At 42.6% G+C, this 21,833-nt stretch overlaps 1 protein-coding gene across 4 annotated transcripts in view; it reads left to right on the top strand.

The window, feature by feature from the left end:
* The window catches only part of gria2b (glutamate receptor, ionotropic, AMPA 2b), a gene marked incomplete at its 5' end in the record, with an annotated part of 63,113 nt that extends 44,053 nt beyond the window's left edge, over positions 1-19,060 (top strand). For all 4 annotated transcript variants that reach the window (XM_079502674.1, XM_079502676.1, XM_079502677.1 and 1 more), the window contains 10 exons: positions 1,977-2,144; positions 4,056-4,160; positions 4,594-4,701; positions 5,530-5,736; positions 6,905-7,272; positions 11,820-12,018; positions 13,172-13,419; positions 14,649-14,763; positions 17,014-17,148; positions 17,878-19,060. In XM_079502674.1, coding sequence (XP_079358800.1) covers positions 1,977-2,144; positions 4,056-4,160; positions 4,594-4,701; positions 5,530-5,736; positions 6,905-7,272; positions 11,820-12,018; positions 13,172-13,419; positions 14,649-14,763; positions 17,014-17,148; positions 17,878-18,042 — 1,818 coding nt within the window. In that variant the 3' untranslated portion in view covers positions 18,043-19,060. The remainder of the gene's footprint in view (positions 1-1,976; positions 2,145-4,055; positions 4,161-4,593; positions 4,702-5,529; positions 5,737-6,904; positions 7,273-11,819; positions 12,019-13,171; positions 13,420-14,648; positions 14,764-17,013; positions 17,149-17,877) is intronic.
* Positions 19,061-21,833: the final 2,773 nt, after the last annotated feature.

A 21,833-nucleotide genomic window follows, 5' to 3' on the forward strand; every position in this document is an offset into this window, starting at 1 on the left:
GGTTTGGGAACCACTGGTGTAAGAACAGTGGTTCACAATGTGTCTCTGTGCTGTTGCTCTGTGGCATTGAATTGGTTCAGGCCTGGGCCGTGGCTCAGTGGTCCAGACACCTTGGCTGGTAAAGCTCAGTGGTCCAGATACCTTGGCTGGTAAAGCTCAGTGGTCCAGACACCTTGGTTGGTAAAGCTCAGTGGTCCAGACACCTTGGCTGGTAAAGCTCAGTGGTCCAGACACCTTGGCTGTAAAGCTCAGTGGTCCAGATACCTTGGCTGGTAAAGCTCAGTGGTCCAGACACCTTGGCTGTAAAGCTCAGTGGTCCAGATACCTTGGCTGGTAAAGCTCAGTGGTCCAGACACCTTGGCTGGTAAAGCTCAGTGGTCCAGACACCTTGGCTGGTAAAGCTCAGTGGTCCAGACACCTTGGCTGGTAAAGCTCAGTGGTCCAGACACCTTGGCTGGTAAAGCTCAGTGGTCCAGACACGTTGGCTGGTAAAGCTCAGTGGTCCAGATACCTTGGCTGTAAAGCTCAGTGGTCCAGATACCTTGGCTGTAAAGCTCAGTGGTCCAGATACCTTGGCTGTAAAGCTCAGTGGTCCAGATACCTTGGCTGTAAAGCTCAGTGGTCCAGACACCTTGGCTGGTAAAGCTCAGTGGTCCAGACACCTTGGCTGGTAAAGCTCAGTGGTCCAGACACCTTGGCTGTAAAGCTCAGTGGTCCAGACACCTTGGCTGGTAAAGCTCAGTGGTCCAGATACCTTGGTTGGTAAAGCTCAGTAGTCCAGATACCTTGGTTGGTAAAGCTCAGTAGTCCAGATACCTTGGTTGGTAAAGCTCAGTGGTCCAGATACCTTGGTTGGTAAAGCTCAGTGGTCCAGATACCTTGGTTGGTAAAGCTCAGTGGTCCAGATACCTTGGTTGGTAAAGCTCAGTGGTCCAGATACCTTGGTTGGTAAAGCTCAGTGGTCCAGATACCTTGGTTGGTAAAGCTCAGTAGTCCAGATACCTTGGTTGGTAAAGCTCAGTAGTCCAGATACCTTGGTTGGTAAAGCTCAGTGGTCCAGATACCTTGGTTGGTAAAGCTCAGTAGTCCAGATACCTTGGTTGGTAAAGCTCAGTGGTCCAGATACCTTGGCTGTAAAGCTCAGTGGTCCAGATACCTTGGTTGGTAAAGCTCAGTAGTCCAGATACCTTGGTTGGTAAAGCTCAGTGGTCCAGATACCTTGGTTGGTAAAGCTCAGTAGTCCAGATACCTTGGCTGGTAAAGCTCAGTGGTCCAGATACCTTGGCTGTAAAGCTCAGTGGTCCAGACACCTTGGTTGGTAAAGCTCAGTGGTCCAGATACCTTGGCTGGTAAAGCTCAGTGGTCCAGACACCTTGGTTGGTAAAGCTCAGTGGTCCAGGCACCTTGGCTGGTGATCCAGTCTGGCAGTGTGCCACGGGTTCGACTCCCGATCACGACGGCCTTTACTGCATGTCACCCCCCCCCCCCCCCCCCCCCCATCTCTCTCCCCAGTTCCTGTCAGCCTACTGTCTATCCCTCCATAAAAGAATAAAGGCGAAAAAAGAAAAAGACATTTAATTGGTTCAGAACCCTAAAAGTTGGTTCGGAACTGGAGCAAAAACAAATGTCTGCCAGTTCTGTGAAATAATCTAGAATGGAACCAGTTCTAGAACCACAGTTATTTTGGTGGAAAAGGGGTTCACAATGTAGGGGAACAGGGACGCGCAGGGGTTCCAAATGGATCCTTACAGGTCTGTAAGTCTGAGAGTTATGGGGGTCAATGAAAAAAAGAAAAATCACACCCATGTGAAGTGAGCGGTGCCTTTTATCATGATGATGATGTCTAGACCCACATGATCTCACATGACGGTATAACCACAGTAATCGTGCTGCTACCGACATATAGACAATAGACATACAGACACACACAAAGTCAGAACATCCATCCTATAGTTGTTGTTGTTGTTGTGTTTCAGTACACGTCAGCGCTGACCTACGATGCGGTGCAGGTGATGACGGAGGCCTTCCGCTACCTCCACAAGCACAAGATCGACATCACCAGAAGAGCCAACAACGGAGACTGTCTGGCCAACCCGGCCGTTCCCTGGGCACAGGGGGTGGAGATAGAGAGAGCACTGAAACAGGTCACACACACACACACACACACATACACACACACACACACACACACACACACACACACACACACACACACACACACACACACACACACACACACACACACACACACACACACACACACACACACACACACACACACACACACACACACACACACACACAGATAGATATACAGATAGATGCACATACTTACTGTACCACACACAGTGTGTTAGTGAAGGCTGGTTGCCGTGGTAACAGTAGAAGTCCTTTGGCGAATTTACAAACACACATACACATGCACACAATGGCTCAAAGCAGTACACACGAGCAGTTTCAAAAAAAAATTGTTGCTCACGCACGCACGCACGCACGCACGCACGCACGCACGCACGCACGCACGCACGCACGCACGCACGCACGCACGCACGCACACACACACACACACACACTGACAGCTATTCTCTTAAGGCAAGCCATCCAGTAACAGAAGCCTGCCCACACAGTCAGAGACACTCGTTGACAACTGCCTGCTGGCTGGTGCCATGTTGCTCATACTCATGTTTACATAACAGGACCAATACATACTGCATGTCACTGTTTCACAAACCCAGAGTCACAGACCAAGTTTGGTGGGTCAGCAGTATACCCCTTTATCGTTGGATTTCATGTTTTTTTCCAAAGAATTCCATTCAAAAAAATCATTAATTAGAGGGGGAAATGCTTTTAAGAAATTGTGAAAATAACAGATCTACAAGATCGGCTATTTTAGTTTGAGTCCTGGTGGAGACATCAAATTTCTCTTTTGGGTCTTGAGCTAAAAAGTTTGGGAGCCACTGCTGTAGGCTACATGCTGTGTCTGCAGTGCATATAGTCTGACACTGTCGTCACGCTGCACTGGATGTGAGGGCTGGCCATTCACTAGTCTGTCACGCTGCACTGGATGTGAGGGCTGGCCATTCACTAGTCTGTCACACTGCACTGGATGTGAGGGCTGGCCATTCACTAGTCTGTCACGCTGCACTGGATGTGAGGGCTGGCCATTCACTAGTCTGTCACGCTGCACTGGATGTGAGGGCTGGCCATTCACTAGTCTGTCACACTGCACTGGATGTGAGGGCTGGCCATTCACTAGTCTGTCACGCTGCACTGGATGTGAGGGCTGGCCATTCACTAGTCTGTCACGCTGCACTGGATGTGAGGGCTGGCCATTCACTGTCACGCTGCACTGGATGTGAGGGCTGGCCATTCACTGTCACGCTGCACTGGATGTGAGGGCTGGCCATTCACTGTCACGCTGCACTGGATGTGAGGGCTGGCCATTCACTGTCACGCTGCACTGAATGTGAGGGCTGGCCATTCACTAGTCTGTCACACTGCACTGGATGTGAGGGCTGGCCATTCACTGTCACGCTGCACTGGATGTGAGGGCTGGCCATTCTTGCACAAAGTTTGAGCATGATGACAGTGTGAAACATCTCTGCACCCGCACTGCCATGCCATTCTACTCAGAATGGCATTCCATGCCATTCTACTCAGCACTCAAGTGAAACAACTGTGTAATATAAGTGGAAGGGAGGCAGAGAGGGGGTTGGCTACCAGGATTATACATGTCAGGAATGTTTCTTCTGGATTTGGAAAATCAATAGAACAAAGTGAAGTTAATGTCATTACAACTCTGCATGTTATCTCGACGTGGCTCCTTTAGTGCTTTACTGTTGTTATTGTTTAAAGTAGCTGAATTTCTGCCAGGCTGAAAGTGTGCAGGCCTGCAATCTTCTTAGCAACTGTTCTATAGTATCTTTTTAAAAGCAAATCATTGACAAGTGTGTTTTTGGCACCTACAAACACCTACAAATTGATGCAACAAACAAATTCATCAGTTTCTTTATTTCTTTATTTTAATAATCAACACAAATGACCTGTGTCCCCAGGTGCGAGTGGACGGCCTGACAGGGAACATCCAGTTTGATCAACATGGGAAGAGAGTCAACTACTCTGTTAACATCATGGAACTGAAGAACAACGGACCGGTTAAGGTCAGACTAGTTGGTTCCCTTCAACCATGCAATGCGTTTACATATAACTCAACAAATAGACCCATACGTTAAATACTGTAGGTAAAAATAGACTAGCCCGGCCATGTGAAGGTTTACTATGTATAAACATTCAGTATGCTTTTTCATTGTTTAGTGTTTAGCTCTTTAGTGGACACAAGCTACTATAGTAGAACACTAGTTGACATTCCCACAAGTGGATGATGTAGAATATAACATTATGAATGCCATTGACTTAAACATTTGTAACAACTTTCTGTGTCGGCAAGTCATAATCACTCTAATGCCATTTAAACATTTTAGCATTTTAGGCCCTATTCCACACTTTCCATACTACTGTAAAATAGAGAAAATATCTGATCGCAACGCATCCCACTGACCTATGGGTGGGTCATCTCCATGTTTCTCTCCACAGATTGGATATTGGAATGAGGTGGACAAAATGGCCGTCACCAAATCGGACGTGTTGGCAAATGAATCAATAATCGACAATAACAAAACTGTTGTTGTCACCACTATCCTGGTAGGAAAATCATTTCATAATTTCATACATTTTTCTGCTGTTATTTATGGATTCTAGGAAGTCTAAATTGTACTTTACTGTAATTTAATATTTAGTCTTCAGAGCTCATGATAGCCCGGGCTAAATAATAACTACACTGGATCCATTAGAACACAGCTTCTTTTATCCCATTTCCCGAAAAGGTTTTGACTGTGCAAGGTTTCTGCCCGACAGCGGCATTATATTATCGTCTCTGTCAGGTGGAAACCTCAGATGTCCAAGACTATAACTTGTCAGGATTCAAATTAAAAAAATATCAAATGTAGCAAGCTCAAAATGTGGTGCTTCGAAGCACGCTTCAAGCTTGTGTGGATCTGCTACTTTTGATACTTTTATGTGATGCTGTAATATGATCAAGTAGGGCATTCATTTAAAGAAGTTAGAATATGGAGATAAAAGGTTTCTGCTCGACAACAACGTTATGCATTAACCCAATGTTGAACTGCACTATGTTTAACTCACATTTTGTCTTGTATTTTGTATCTTGTATTTTTAGGTCATTACTTGGTCTATTTTATGGTTGTTTTTCTCGCTTGTTTGTACCCCCTTAGTAATGTTTTTATGTGCTCCTTTTATATTGTTGCCTGTTTTCTGTTTGGGGACAACAGATGGAAACTAGCATTCTTGCTAAATCTGCGGTATTTTACACAGCATTGTTTGTGTTGTGTTAAATATGCACTGTCCCTCCCAAACAAACGTATAAATAAAATGAACTATATTCATATGCTTTCAGTGCAGAGCGCCTCCAGTAGAGAATAGCAGTGTGTTCTGTTGTTCTGTGTCTGATAGGAAGCTCCTTATGTGATGTTGAAGAAGAACGCTGACCTTTTCATGGACAACGACCGCTACGAGGGCTACTGTGTGGATCTGGCAGCAGAGATAGCAAAGCACTGTGGCTTCAAATACCAGCTGAAGATAGTGTCAGACGGAAAATACGGAGCACGGGATGCAGAGACAAAAATTTGGAATGGAATGGTGGGAGAGTTGGTCTATGGGGTGAGTAAAGATGAATACTACTTTCTTTGCCCAGAGCGATAGAAATCATTTCAGTCAAGAAATCGATTCAGAACTGTGGGGGCATGGTGGCATTGGTGGCACAGTCGGTAGTGCTGTCGCCACACATCTATAAGGTCCTGGGTTCGATTCCCGCTGGGGTGCTGGGGGCGTGCTCCCTCCTCCGCGTCATCAGCACCCTTAGCCGAGGCGGGCTTGGCGAAACACTTTCTGTGTGGAGTTTGCATGTTCTCCCAGTGTCCCCTAGGGTAGGTACACTCACAAAAAACATGCAGTAATCCTGGTCTCTAAACTACCTCCCCCTGACCAGCCTGATGGAGGGGAAAGGAACTGGTCAGAATAACGTGTTCCTTCCACTCGCTATGTCCGGCCAGGGAAACTCCCCCCTGTCAGGTGAAAAGAAGCAGCTTGGACACCTTATGGAAGCATGAGTTCAGTCCCCCCACCCCCCCCACCCCCAGGTTGGCAGAGGAAGTGTAGCGCCCAGGATTACATTAGATAATTGACACTGGGTGAAAAAAATGGGTTGCAAAAAATAAAAATAATTTAAAAAATAATAATTAAAAAAAAAAGAAATCGTTTCAATTGAAAATATAAGTCTGTGCCTTTGTCTGACATTCCAGAGACAATCTCACAATCCACTGGGCCGATCAGCGCCAAATGTCTTATGCACACGTATGCACACTGCCAGTTACATTACAGCTGTATGTTTTATACTTTTTAACGACTACACTGCTATTGTATCATACATATTGCACCATACATACATGTTTTAATGGAAGTCAATGGGGCTCTACTTGGAGTCATAAGGGAATGTCATTGATTATTAACAGGCTGGCCACATGAAGTCTGATTTCCATATTAGTGTCACGTGGTTCCCATGTGTATCCCGAGATCCACATGAATAGATAATTGTTTGTTGTTCCTAATTGACATTATAATTAATCATTTCATGTATTCGCATGAATAAATAAATGACAACACACGCCCGGGTTGCGCAGAGGTAAAGTATAGGCTACCTCTAGGGGCTTGAATCCACTGTAAATGATACATTGGCCTACACATAGATTTGTCATTTCCATTTGACAGCATAGCTGATCCTTCCACCTCTCTCTCATCTACAAAAGCACCATCTGTTTTGTCCTGACAGAAAGCTGATATAGCGGTGGCTCCTCTGACCATCACCCTGGTGAGAGAGGAGGTCATCGACTTCTCCAAACCCTTCATGTCTCTGGGGATCTCCATCATGATCAAGAAACCCCAGAAGTCCAAGCCGGGCGTCTTCTCGTTCCTGGACCCGCTGGCGTACGAGATCTGGATGTGCATCGTGTTCGCCTACATCGGCGTCAGCGTGGTCCTGTTCCTGGTCAGCCGCTTCAGCCCGTACGAGTGGCACACAGAGGAGTACGAGGACGGGCAGATTCAGACCAACGAGGCCAGCAACGAATTTGGGATATTCAACAGTCTGTGGTTCTCCCTTGGAGCCTTTATGAGACAAGGCTGCGACATTTCACCCAGGTGGGTAAATTATAAAATATAAAAAAAAGAATAGTATTTATTCTAATAATAAAACCAAATTCTTTAAAGTCTGTAACTTTAAGCCCTGAGGTAGATGTCACTTTAAGAGTCCCAGTCCCAGTAAAGTCTGTGTAGATGAGGATGTGTGTGCTTCGGTACTCTCCTCTTTGTTACCATAGTTTAGCAGATCCACCACCACCATCATTGCAAGAGTTTAAAGTGAAAACCAACAAACTTTATTGGTATTGAGCCTCCAAAATAATATAATTTGACTTATACTGTGTGGGAAATTGTGACATAACAGCACACGTACCTGTGGTTTCAGGTGGTTGCATCATCTACTTCAGTGACAGTATAGCCTCTAAACCATTTGAGCTTAGAGAAATCTGCTTTGTTTGTTTTATAGCATTTTATAGCAGTTCCAATATGTCTGCTTGTTCTTGTTCTTGTTTCATCACTTCCAATTTCACTTGTTTATCCTGTATCCTATATGAGTTCTCTCTCCTGATTGGATAAAGTTGGTATCCCAACCTGAAAACGTATTTTCTGTTTCCAAAGAGCTTGAGAGAATGGGAGAGCCCTGATACCGAATAGTTTATATTTTTTACTTTTCTTCTTATTTTTTACTTGAGAGCTACTTTCAAAATGACCAGCTCAACAAGATTTACCCACCCAACCAAATGGAAATACAGTAGTTTAAAATGTACCCGAGGAGGCTTTAGAATAGCGGCCCTGGCATTACAAGACAAACACACTTGGAATGAGAAAAATGAGAGGGGGAAAAAAATCTAATTGGCAGTTTTTTATTTATTATAATTTTTTGTATATAACGTTGTAATGCTACTGACATTAGTGCGCAACACTCTTGAAAAGAAAGTAGGCCTATTGCATTGTGGGTTACTTTGAACTGACTGGCTCCTTTTGATGTCAATCAATCAAGTCCTTTTAGGGGTGGATGTTTGATAGCGTTTATTGTGTATTCTCTGTATATTGCCTGTAGTTTATTCTGCACGGTTCATAAACATTCACAGCGGTCCTTACATAAGAACCATTACGTTTAGTCAGCAGTGTCAGCATTAATGTATTCAGTGTCATGGTGTTTGGAAGGTGTCTGGAAGAAAATTTAATGAGATATGAGGAGAGCTGGTGATGCTCTGCAGAGTGGGGACCTCTATTCCTGGGAGATTAATGATCTCTAAACGCACACACACACACACACACACACACACACACACACACACACACACACACACACACACACACACACACACACACACACACACACACACACACACACACACACACACACACACACACACACACACACACACACGCACACAATCAACAAAACAATTGCAAAAGTACACACCCACACGCATGCTCTCACCCAAGCAAAACCCAAGACAAACCTGCTTTTTTAAGTGCTTTGACATACATTTGACTGGTCTTGCCTCCCTGCTATAACGATGTTACCATGACTCCGTTTTGGGAAAACAGTGTTTCCTGGAAAATATTCATATATATTTTTTCCATTCCTACGAGTACCATTCTGGAAATATTGTTTTGTCTGACCATGTACGATGTATGGCTCACTGCATGTTCCCACCACAACACTGACTATAGCACACCTTCACCTAGAGAGGCTGACCCCAGTTGGTGAAGGTGTAGTGTTTGGCTGGGTATAAATACCTGAATACATTATCGCCCCCCCATAGCACATTTAAAACATGCACATGCTCCGGACGGTTAGCTCAAGCGTCTGCAGGACACCTAGGGCCCTATTATGCGTGTCTTAAGTACCAGGTCTTATTCCTTAACTTAAGACCTGGAGGCGTGGTCAATGCCATTTGGCCACTCAGAATAGCCAAATGGCATTGATCACGCCTCCAGGTCTTAAGTTAAGGAATAAGACCTGGTACTTAAGACACGCATAATAGGGCCCCTAGGCTGCTAGGCCGCCCTGGCGGCGTGCTGCGGGTTCGGCTCCCAGTCCCGACGGCCTTTGCAGCGTGTCGCTTCCATGCAGTCTCTCTGAGTCTACTATTAATAAGGCATAAAAGCCCCTAAAACAAATAAAAACACGAGCGCATGCACGCACGCACGCAGGCACAGACAGCTGCCCACAAATATAATAAATACATTATGACCAGTAAAGGATTTTAGAAGTTGCCCATTCATTCCATTAAAACCCACTAATGCACACTATACCAAATGCTTGTAATCTTGTAAGAGAAGTATTGTGTTATGAAGATGATCATGTTGGTTTTGTGGAGTTAATTTCAAGCAGTGTTTGAGCATGGGTATGTGGGTGTTTTAAGGCCCCGTGGCACCTTCCAGATGACAGGCAGACAAAACAGATGATGACACGGGTGAGCTGCATCCTCTAGAATACTCCTGGCTCTGTGAAGGAAGCGTGATCTGAGGGTGTCTTACAGTGAGGGCAGGAAGAGTCCAATTACATTCTGTGACTGTGTTTATGAGCCTCTGGAGAGATCTCTTGTCTTTTGCTGAACAGTTGCCACACCACACTGTAATACAGCATGTCAGTACACTCCCTATAGAGCCACTTCTCTATAGGGAGTGTAGTGTAGAATGCTAGAATACAGCTAGAATACAATCTGTCACCACACTCCCTATAGAACAGGGATCGTTTGTTGTATGGTATTTCATTTGTGGAATTGTCTTTTTCTTTCTGTACAGTATATACATGGGAACCAATGGTTCCCAAGCCATGTGAACCTTAGGTCAAGAGCCTATCCCGTTTCCATAGCACAAGGCACTAAGCAGATTGATGTACTGTACAAGTACACCCTCTCGACTTGACGCTAGTGTATGAGACTAGTAATCCAACCCTTGATGCTGAGTGCCAAGCATGGAGACATTGTACCATTTTTATAGTCTTTAGTATGACTTGACTAGCGATTGAACCCCAGATCTCCCAGTCTCAGGGCAGACTGAGGCCACTGAGCTGTCACTACACTCTCTATAGAGCAGTGATAGGACACGAGCAGCTCCTTGTACAGTGTGGAGTTCAGTTTATTGTCCATGTGAGGTTCTCAGTGATGAGGCTTAACTAGAAACCGGAAGGTGGAAACCAGAAACCATCTCCACTTCTTCTACCTTGATGTTTAGAGGAAAGAGGTCCCTCTTGGTGTCTCCTGAAGTCTATGACAAATTCTTTAGTTTATTTGTTCATGTTCAATGATGGATTGTTTTCAGAACATCATCTCTAGTCTGTATATGCTTTCTCATCCCCGTTTGAGGGGACGTGTCACATGTAGCCTGCAAATGTAGCCTGGCCTAGAGGGGCGAGCGGGCACGCATGGAGCTTGCACTGGAGAATATTGGTTCACCGATCTGAGCCCCCGCCCCCTCCACCCCTCCCCCCCCTAGTAGAGAACAGCGGAGGAAAACGACGCCCCTCTGCACTGTAGTTCACTCCCACTCCTACTCTCCTAGAGCAGGAAATGTCTCTCGTTCCCCCAGGCTTTCATTTTTTGAGCCGAACGCGAACGAAAATAAAAGCGTTCGGCTTTTATTACAAATCAAACTAGCCGGTGCATTGCAACGTGCTGTGAGCTTGCAGTTATTGTTATTTACTTTCATCTAGGATTTTGTTTTGTAGGGGGAGAAGTATAGACCCCTGGGGGACCCTGGTCAGTCATGTTTTAAGTGATTAATGATTGTGCTTGAGGGCGTGTGGGGTGCAGTCATGTGCATAAAGGGAATAGAGGAGGGGACTCTGGCGGTTAATGTAAGTAGGAAGTCCTTGGATCCACATGCACAGTCAGGGAGTACTGATATAATAGTTGAATCAAGAACCAAGAGTGTTTTTATTTGTCACTTAATTATATTGGTACAAGCCGCAAAGTGTCGGTGGGACCTGTTCAATAGAACTGTGCTAACATAACAATGCAACACAACAGCACAATATCAAAATAATTAAAATGTAGTGATAATATTAGATGAGATGGAAACAAAAGGTAGAGACAAGTAGAAAGGCAGATGAGTCGACAAACATCTTAAACAGCTAGAGTTATTTTCATCAGCACTGTCAAAAATGTGCAAGAGCCTAATATATATTGACTTTTTATATCTTTAGCTGCAGTGTCAGATGTGCCTATGAAGCAGAAGGCACATACTGATACTGTACATCCTAAAGTTACTTGTCTATTTCTATGTTGTCTGTTTTTATTGGACCCTGAGTTTGAACAAATAAAGTTGATTGATTGATTGATTGATTGATTGATTGATTGATTGAATGCCTTTATTGCAGACTCAGGGTCCATAGAGAAACATACAAAACACAATAATATGTACATTCTGAGTGTACATTTTGCTGCTATTTTTGGTTTAGTTTGTTATTTTATTTTCCTTTTTTCACCATGTCCTGTTTAATTTTTTTTCACCATGTAATAAATGAATAATTGCACACAATTCATTCAACATTACTGAGGAGTCGTCCTGGAGTTGCCTGAACCCCACATCTGTCCTTCTCCCCTGAAACGTCTCCCTAAAATCATGACCCCACCTTGCTATGCCCACAGGTCTCTCTCTGGACGTATCGTTGGTGGCGTGTGGTGGTTCTTCACTCTAATCATCATCTCTTCCTACACGGCCAACCTGGCTGCGTTTCTGACCGTGGAGAGGATGGTCTCCCCTATAGAGAGTGCTGAAGACCTGGCTAAACAGTCAGAGATTGCCTATGGCACACTGGACTCTGGATCTACCAAAGAGTTCTTCAGGGTAAGAGATGGTTTTACTCTTGTTCTATTCTGACTTAGAAACTTAGACAATAGAAACAACATCCATTCTGTAATTCAGGCAGTCATGCAGCAGACTATACAATACATTAGACACACTATCTATTCATATAGTAGATTTAGCTCTGGTCCATAGCCTTCTACTGCTTCTACGATTCTGCCCTGCAGTATAAGGCTATGGGACTTTCAGTTTTAAATCTCAAATCGAAATCAGACCAGCCTCTCCTCTTTAGCGTATTTTAAAAGAACGTTTTTGCTACTCACCAAAACAAAGGCTGGTTGTGTCATTAGAAAGCCTACTTTCCTTAGTAGACGCACTCTGAGCCCCCCACCACACGTATAAACGGTACTTTTTGGCCAAAAAGGGATTTTGTTTCCACCGGAAAAAGAATACTTTTAGTTACTCCGCTGCGCCCTCTACCGATATTGCCCAGAGAACTGCCTCATAGAGAATATTTTTCCTCCGTTTATACGTGTGGTGGGGGACTCAGAGTGCTCCCACTAAGGAAAGTAGGCTTTCTAATGACACAACCCGCCTTTGTTTTGGTGAGTAGCAAAAACGTTCTTTTAAAATACGCTAAAGAGGAGAGGCTGGTCTGATTTCAATTTGAGATTTAAAACTGAAAGTCCCATAGCCTTATACTGCAGGGCAGAATCGTAGAAGCAGTAGAAGGCTATGGACCAGAGCTATAGTAGATTATACACAGTAGTCACAACATTTATTCAGACAATAGATTATACAGTACATTAGACATAGCATCCATTCAGACGTCATCTTCAGAGCACCAGATCCTTGGTGTTCATCATCTTCAGAGCACCAGATCCTTGGTGTTCATCATCTTCAGAGCACCAGATCCTTGGTGTTCATCATCTTCAGAGCACCAGATCCTTGGTGTTCATCATCTTCAGAGCACCAGATCCTTGGTGTTCATCATCTTCAGAGCACCAGATCCTTGGTGTTCATCATCTTCAGAGCACCAGATCCTTGGTGTTCATCATCTTCAGAGCACCAGATCCTTGGTGTTCATCATCTTCAGAGCACCAGATCCTTGGTGTTCATCATCTTCAGAGCACCAGATCCTTGGGGTTCTACTAATGGTGTATTTTTCTCCTCTCATCTTCCTCCTTCAATGCAGCGCTCCAAAATCGCCCTGTTTGACAAGATGTGGACCTACATGCGCAGCGCTGAGCCCTCTGTGTTTGTGAAAACCACAGCAGAGGGCGTGGTGCGCGTCCGCAAGTCAAAAGGGAAGTATGCCTACCTGCTGGAGTCCACCATGAATGAGTACATTGAGCAGCGCAAGCCCTGCGACACCATGAAAGTGGGAGGGAACCTGGATTCCAAGGGATACGGCATCGCCACGCCCAAGAGTTCCTCATTAAGGTGGGTGGAATAGTATAACAATGTTGTCCAATGTTGTTATAGTATCCCACCTACCCTGATGTAGCTTTGCTTATCTGTCCTGGTTTGTATAAGAAGAAGATGAGGTAATCCCCCTTCTGCCCCATAACACGCCTCATCTCTATGCCACAACATTAACAAGTTGAAAGGCGTTGCAATTTATTGTAAGTCAATAAATTGCAAAAAAATATACATACAAAAATATAGATCTAGAATAATTTCACATGCAAAGTTTATGTTATGAATGAATTCTATGAAATATTTTCTCTAATCTTTAATCTTTATCTGTTAATCTCCAGTTTGGATGACTCAGACTGAGTCTCCTCCAGTCACCTGCCCCTTTTCCAATTAGGTCTGGTGTGGATCCTCTTTCTGTTCAGTTCTGTCTCAACTGTCCTTGTCCTTGTTTTATATGATGCCTAACATTTCCACTTTTGTCTGAATCGTTTTCCCATGTCAGTGATGTTGAATGAAATAACTTTTATATTCGTTTTTCATATTTCCTGCACAGATGTGATAGATGTGTACAGTTTAACGTATATTTGCCTACTGTATTCTTGCTAAACCCTCGCAGTACACTCGTTTTATTTAATGATTATTGATAAATATTCCTTTGTGGATATAATTTGGCGATTTCCAAAAGCAATTTATTCCTCATTCAAATTGTGGCACTGCTTCGGTTTCTATATCATATAATGTGATATTTTGATTCAATATGCCTTTGTCTTTTGTAATAGCTGCTATATTAACATAGCAAATGGACTGTCACCTGCCCATGAATTGAGTAATAGTACCCCTCACTGTAATATTGGTGCTAAAGGAGAATGTCTTGACTACATTATGATTTCAAGAGGTCTAACCATTTTTCATATTGTTTCTATTTTACTGTCTCTCTCTTAGTGGAGTCACTTAAATGTTGTGAGTACTCTGCTCTAGCCACAAATTAAGCCCACCCCCATCTTTTCATTAGCACTCCATTCTCTCTGGTGTGTTACAGCTAAGCTCTGCCACCTTGAGCAATGATCTTAATGTATCTTTAAATTTACCTTTATTATGTAACAGTTACCAAGACAGAGGGGATATACATCCCTTTTTTCTCTTTTCATTTTTTTGATAAACAAAATATCAAAAAAAGAATCAAATGAGAGTGGCAGATGAACAATTTGCTCAATGGCTCACCCTGTCTTACAAGTATGTTTTATCGTTTCAAGAAATGCGGTAAACCTCGCTGTACTAAAACTGAATGAGCAAGGCCTGTTGGACAAATTGAAAAACAAATGGTGGTACGACAAAGGAGAGTGCGGCAGCGGGGGAGGTGATTCCAAGGTCAGCCCCAGTGAGCAAAGCGATGGGTAACTCACAATGTAACTGCAGAAAAGTAAGCAGCAAACCAGCGCAGGGTCAACAATTCACACCAAATGTGTAGCCTAGCCGCTCACTGAATTTTGACGGCTAACATTCAGTGATAACTCTTATCATACATACACTAACATACAGAGACAATCGTAGTGGGCTACATGTCATGGCATGTACCTGCAGAGCATTTCTAATTGGCTCCTGTGTACTCAGCTCCACAGCACATCTGCCGCACTTGCTGCTTACTTGAGGCGATACGGTGACGCACATTTGGCTCTGCAAAACTCACGTTTGCTTAGGCCAAATGGCGCATCAACGTCAATTGCCATGGCAACAGAGATAGAATGATAGATAGAAGAGTCAATTGAGGGAAAAAGCCAAGCAAAGAGAGAGATACTAAGATGAATCAGTGTTAATGTAACAATAACATAAAATAACATTGATAATGTTATTTATGTTATTTTTCTACGTGAAGAACACCAGTAAACCTTGCAGTATTGAAACTCAGTGAGCAAGGCGTCTTAGACAAGCTGAAAAACAAATGGTGGTACGATAAGGGTGAATGTGGAGCCAAGGACTCTGGAAGTAAGGTCAGTCACTGGAGGTTCTATGTGAATCTAAGCACTCATATTAATAATAATAATAATCCTAATAATAATCACAATTATTTAACAATTACAGTAGTGGGAATGACCCCATTTAAATGTAACTATAAATCATTTCAAGCAAATGCACAAAGCATGAGATGCCTTGGTAAGATACCTTTACTAATGCCTGCAGAAACTAATTATTAATACTATGTGTATTTTATGATAGTAATGCATGCATTGTCATTCACTTAACTGTGCACTTGATCATAATGACACCTCAAATCCTGTTCTTTCAGTTCCTCACACACCACCTAATTCCAAATTGAACATTTTCAAAGCTTTTTTCTTACAAAAAAAGAAAAGCTTTTGTCTGAAGTCGATGATTCAGGAACATTTGGAACACAGATAGACATAAGATTCAGAGTATCTGATAGATATTAACTATTCTCTGGACCATGTGTAAAGGATGTCCAATAGTGTTTAGTGTGTACTGTGTTGTACTTATGTTTCTGTCTTTCAGTGTGTAGTGGTGTTGTACTTGTCCTGCCTGTGAGTCTTTTGTTTTGTGTTTCTAGTGAATGTGTTGATTTCGGCACATTAGGGAGTGTTTGGTTGTGTGGGAACCCACTGATTTCAGACCGCACGTACTGATTTAATTAATCCGCTGTAATAACTTGCCAATTGGCAGTGCATCAGCAATGTCTCAAAAGAGGACAAATCGGAGAACAAATCGGGCAACGGGAAAGTTCCTTCACTTAATTTCAGTGTGCCAGAATTACGCTGTGTGAAATCAATGGCTTTTAAATATGAATCAAGTCATTGTGAGAATAAATGAAGTATGTTGTCCTGTTTCACTGTACATATCTGACCAAATAACTATTTAAATAGTTCAAATCAGTATTCCCTTAGATATAGCTGTAATTCCCATAATTACAGCTGTACTTTTATGTTGTTACTTTGCCTCCAAATCTCCATTTCCAAATTGGCAGATTTACTTAGCACCTTTTTGTGAACACACCGGATTCCTATGTATCCATTTTGCCGCCAGTTTAAATGAATACATGGATGTGTTTCTATACTGATGACACCATGTTATGTGTTAAGCCCTTGTTGGTTAATGAATAAGCTGTCTTACTTGGTGTCCCTGTCTACCAGTCTTGGTGTCTGAGCTCGTTTCCTACAACTACTGCCCTCTGTCACAGGGCATCCCTTTAAAATGGTCCTTGTACAGTACACCAAACAACACAGATTCACAACACATAGAAACTATGCACTGCATATTGACTGCTACTGCTTTACATTTGAAATAAAGCCTTCTAAATCAACAGCCCAAATACTAACCTTATCCATCACATTGCTTTAGATGTAACCGTAAATGACACGCAACCACCACAGTATGTGTTTTGATTCTGTCCTGTTATTTTATTGTGCTTAGTGTGTGCTTAGAATTGTGAATTGCTTAGTAGACTCATAGCAGCATTAAAACAACTGTATAGGTATTAGAATTAGTGGTGGATTCTTGTCGCTCGTTGTAATACTTTTTGTTGTTGCTGTTGGATATGATTTTTTTGTTGTACTTGTTACCTTTTCTCTTTTCACCCCACTGACCCATGTCATGTGCATTTCACAGGAGAAGACGAGTGCCCTCAGCCTGAGCAACGTGGCTGGGGTCTTCTACATTCTGGTCGGCGGGCTCGGTTTGGCCATGCTGGTGGCCTTGATTGAGTTCTGTTACAAGTCCCGAGCCGAGGCGAAACGCATGAAGGTGGCAAAGAATGCACAGAGTATTAACCCAACTTCCTCGCAGAATTCACAGAATTTTGCAACTTATAAGGAAGGTTACAACGTATATGGAATCGAAAGTGTTAAAATTTAGGGGGTAGGAAACGAGGTTTTCATAAATTACACCCCGCCCTCCCCTCCCCCCTCTAAATGCACGCTGTTTTGGCTCCATCTGTTCCATCCGTGAATGTTAGTGAATGAGCCAAAGGATCGTATGGATTTGACTCATAATTTGATGAGAGAGAGAGTTATCCCTTCCTTCTTTACAGCTTATAGTTGTGTTTGTCCTTCTTATACGTTCCCTTGCTACTTGACTTCATTTTCATGTATGAATGTTGAGGCTACGCTCGTCAATATCTCTGTCTAAGTGACGCCACGTGACCATAATGCTTGCTAAGATCATTTATAAGCCTTTACATGAACATAAGCTTCCTGCATCGTGTTTATTCATGCCGAATTGCCAATCATGTTTGTTTGTCATTTGCATTTTCACATGCATTTTCACATTTTCAACATTTTTTAGGTTGAACAATTGGAGATATTCTGAACTAACATGTAGCCTTGTTCGTGTGTGTGTGTGTGTGTGTGTGTGTGTGTGTGTGTGTGTGTGTGTGTGTGTGTGTGTGTGTGTGTGTGTGTGTGCGTGCGCGTGTGTGTGCGTGTGCGCGTATGCATGCGTGCGTGTGCATTGTGTGCATGCGTGCATTTTTAGATGACCTTCGGGGATGCCATGAGGACTAAAGCAAGACTATCTATAACTGGAAGTAATGGCGAGAATGGTCGTGTACTGAGTCCAGAGTGTCCCAAAGCTGTCCACGCTATTCCCTACATCAGACCTGATCTGGGACTCAACGTCAGCCTGACAGACCTGTCCTGAGACCCTAACCGTCCGAGTGCCTTACAATGCTTTCAATACAGCCATTTTGTTCTCCTTTCACCTTCCCCTGCTTTTCTTTGTGCAGGGTGCTTTCACCTCTCTATCTGTCTCTGTGTCTGGTGAAACGCACTTTGAGATGGGGCATCGTTGTGTCATTGTACCACAAAGACTTATTTTCTCCCCGCTCTGTTCCTCCAAACAAAAGGCCCTTCCCCTTTATGGAATTACATCTCTGGATACAAAAGGTTTTCTTTCTACGCTGATGGCACCATCACTTTGTACCCATTGGACTGGAGGGACAGGACTGGAAACTAGGGCTTGATTGACGTCAGGGGCTGCTTCTGAGAGCTGGAGTTTAGTTTTCTGAACTAAATGTGTGTGTGTCTGTACGAGTGTACGTGTTTGTCTCTGTGTCTGTGTGTGCAGCGTTGGCATTGTCGAGACAAGACACTGTTTCTGTAGCCACAACCACCAGTACTGGAGAAGTTCAAGCACACCTGCCTTCATCTGCATTTAAGATGTGAAATTGTCTTTTCTTTTTTTCTAATAAAATTCAAGAAAATAAACTAGCAAAAAAACATTTTTAGGTATTTTCACGAAATAGCTTTTAAATAAACTTGCTTACATACTGGTTGGATATAAACATATTATTGTGAGTATACTGAGAGAACAATTACTAAACAGCTTCTAGTTACATATTTTTAAAGCCAAATACTTTGCTTAATGGAGGGGAGTGTGAAATGTTTAAAATCATGTAATTTATTACTCTTCTAAACGTTCCTGTTCTTTAACATATTGGTGTTGATATGAAATATTTGTCAATGCTCGACAATTACATTCTTCTACATTTTGACTTGTTAACATTTGGTGCCCGGTTTTATTTTTGTTTTGTTTTGTTTTTGATCATTTTATGTCTCATTGTTTGCTTTAGTGCTTCTTGCTATTTCTATTATTTTCTGATGAGGACCGGTAGTCAATCTACAGTACTTTCAAAATGAAATGAATCTACACACCATGAATGCAGCAACGACACATATGTAGTTGTGTAATATAATATTACATAAAATGTTTGCAATGAAGTCAAACACAATCTAAAACAGTCACATGATGGACATGGTCGTAAAGGCTCATTTTTGCTCAATGTTAAAAATGGAAGTTGGTGGAAACCCTTTCTCCATCCTCGTACACATTGTTGTGATGCTTACGGATATGGACAGAACTAGCAAGAGCATCTTGATTTGCAAGGACATGCAGTCCGAGCGAGACGTGACGAAGACTAAAAATGGCAGAACTTTTTCAGGAGAGGTTGTGCAAGTTATTGAGAGCTTATATATGATGTCATTTCACCTGTGTGCACAGGGACAAACAGCTGTTACAGAACTCTTCCTTGTCAGGAAGCCTACATTATTACCACCTTCATCCTTGGCCTCTGAACTGCAGTGCAGTGGTTCTCAACATGTGGGTCATGATAGTTAAGTGACAATTGAAGGACTTTCAATACCTTTTTAATACCAAAAAAATAATAATAATAATAAATACCATTGCTGCATCAAAAGTAATCAACAAACTATACTATAAAAACTTTGACAATTTGTCAAATAAAGAGGCAAACATTTTTTTTTAATAGTCAAACTAAATATAATTTCACCTGCAATTCCAAGTGCTTGTCAGGGGGGTCCCGACTCCCCAGTTCAAATATTGAGGGGGTCCCCAGTTCAAATATGATTACTTTGGGGGGTCACTGAGAATCACTGCTCATTTTCAAGTCAAGTCAAGTTGGTCGCAGAGACGCAGACCCCCATCTCAAAGATTATCTGTTCCAGGGAACATCGCAATGCGGTGTGAGCTTGTAGATTGGCTAATTTTGGATATCCGAGTGGTTTAACTGTTCCTCATTTTGCTGGGGACCCCCTGGAACCCCCTCAAAGACCCCAGGGTTCATGTTCCTGGACCCCACTTTGAGAACCACTGCTCTAGTGGAAGTTTGGTACAGTACAGTACAGTACAGTACAGTACAGTACAGTACAGTACAGTACAGTACAGTACAGTACAGTACAGTACAGTACAGTACACTTGTGCCAACGTAAAGGACACATGGAAGTATGTGAGCATGCAGTGATGGTTACACATATATTTTCGTATGTACAAATGGAGCATTAATGAGCCTTAAGGTGCCAAATATGTACGAGTGCCAAATCCTATTGCCAGTAGAAAGTCATAGGATCACATGAGTTCCCTCTCAGTAAACCATACATTCTGTAAGTTTTGTAACTAGCTGTACAGTTGACAGAAACAGTGTTTATACTGTACAATAGCCTTCTTACATTATGTTTGATTTCTTGCAGGACTCTGTTTATTTTGCATTGATCTGAATATAAAGTACCAGTTGCATGTCGTCACTGCAGAGACAATTAATTTCATTAAAGCTAAACATGCATTTCCATTTTAATGTTGACATTGTAAGATTAACTGTTTGAGATTGGAAATACAATGTTAGACATATATACTATACATAATATACATATATTTTATATAAAAGTATAAATATTGAAAAAAAGATAGCCTCATTTCTGTCGTTTTCAAAGGTAGTCATATGAAATACTACCTTTGGTCTATATTTAACTAATTCACAATGCCATTTCAGGTGTCTGTGTGTGCGTGCGTGCGTGCGTGCGTGCGTGCGTGCGTGCGTGCGTGCGTGCGTGCGTGCGTGCGTGCGTGCGTGCATGTTGTCTTTTCCAGGATGCATTCTTATTCTTAAAGATGTATATTTTGTGAGACAACGTATAGTACAGACAAGCACTTCTGATTTTGGCACATACTGTATGAAAGGTTTTAGTGAGGATTGTCTATCTGTCTATCTGATATTGACCTACAGTATTACACGCCTCTGTTTGAGTGGTCTTGGAGGCGCAATGTAGTAGGCTATCATTATCACTGTTGCTTTTTTGTAATTGAAAATAGAAAAATAAGCTGTCATTTCTTATCTCATCACATATCCACACTCTTATCTAACATTTTGTATGGAATGTGTGGTAACTTGTTTATTTTTGGGACTATTTCTAAATAAAAGTGGGTAATCTATTATTGTTCGTGTTTCTGTTATTAACACCAAAATCAAAACTAAGTGAATATGATATTGTTATAGTTTGTCATGCCTACATATTAAGCCTCTAACTTAATGATTCGTCGAATTATTGAGACCAAGATCAAAACAGCTGTGTTGTACATTTTTGGTACAGTAGATTGATCAGTTTGATCAAATTCATGATGATAGATTGTGAGTAGACCAAATTCATTAACTGTCAGGACCACGCCCTCATTCCAGAGATCCTCATCTCCAGTAGCCTCGGTCCCAGGCTTACTCATCTGCGAAGAGAAAAGCCTGGTCACAACCTAAAGTGTCAGGCCTGAACATCCGCCACACATAATATTTCCCCAGATACCGTGTTTTTTCGACCAATCACAACACTTGTTTCATTCACGGAGATGTAAACTGATTTGTAAAGCGTTTCCTTGAGCCGTACTTCCGCCAAAATCCTGCAACTTCCACCAAAAGAATGATACCGTCTACATCGTAGGTCTTGCCCAGCGTGTATCTCCAGACTAACACAGTAACTGCACCTGCTCCTCATTAGTTCACACCTACAGTTGGAGGCCATCGATATTGTCCTTTTCTTTTTGCTGAGGTTTGCGTGATCTGCGCAAAACCCCTTTTGGTGTTTTAAACATTATGTTATAATTTAGCTATTGAAAAATAGCAGATCTACAAGCTCATAGCGCGCCACCGA

The sequence above is a fragment of the Electrona antarctica genome (assembly GCF_951216825.1).
Source record: "Electrona antarctica genome assembly, chromosome: 1".
Lineage (NCBI taxonomy): Eukaryota > Metazoa > Chordata > Actinopteri > Myctophiformes > Myctophidae > Electrona > Electrona antarctica.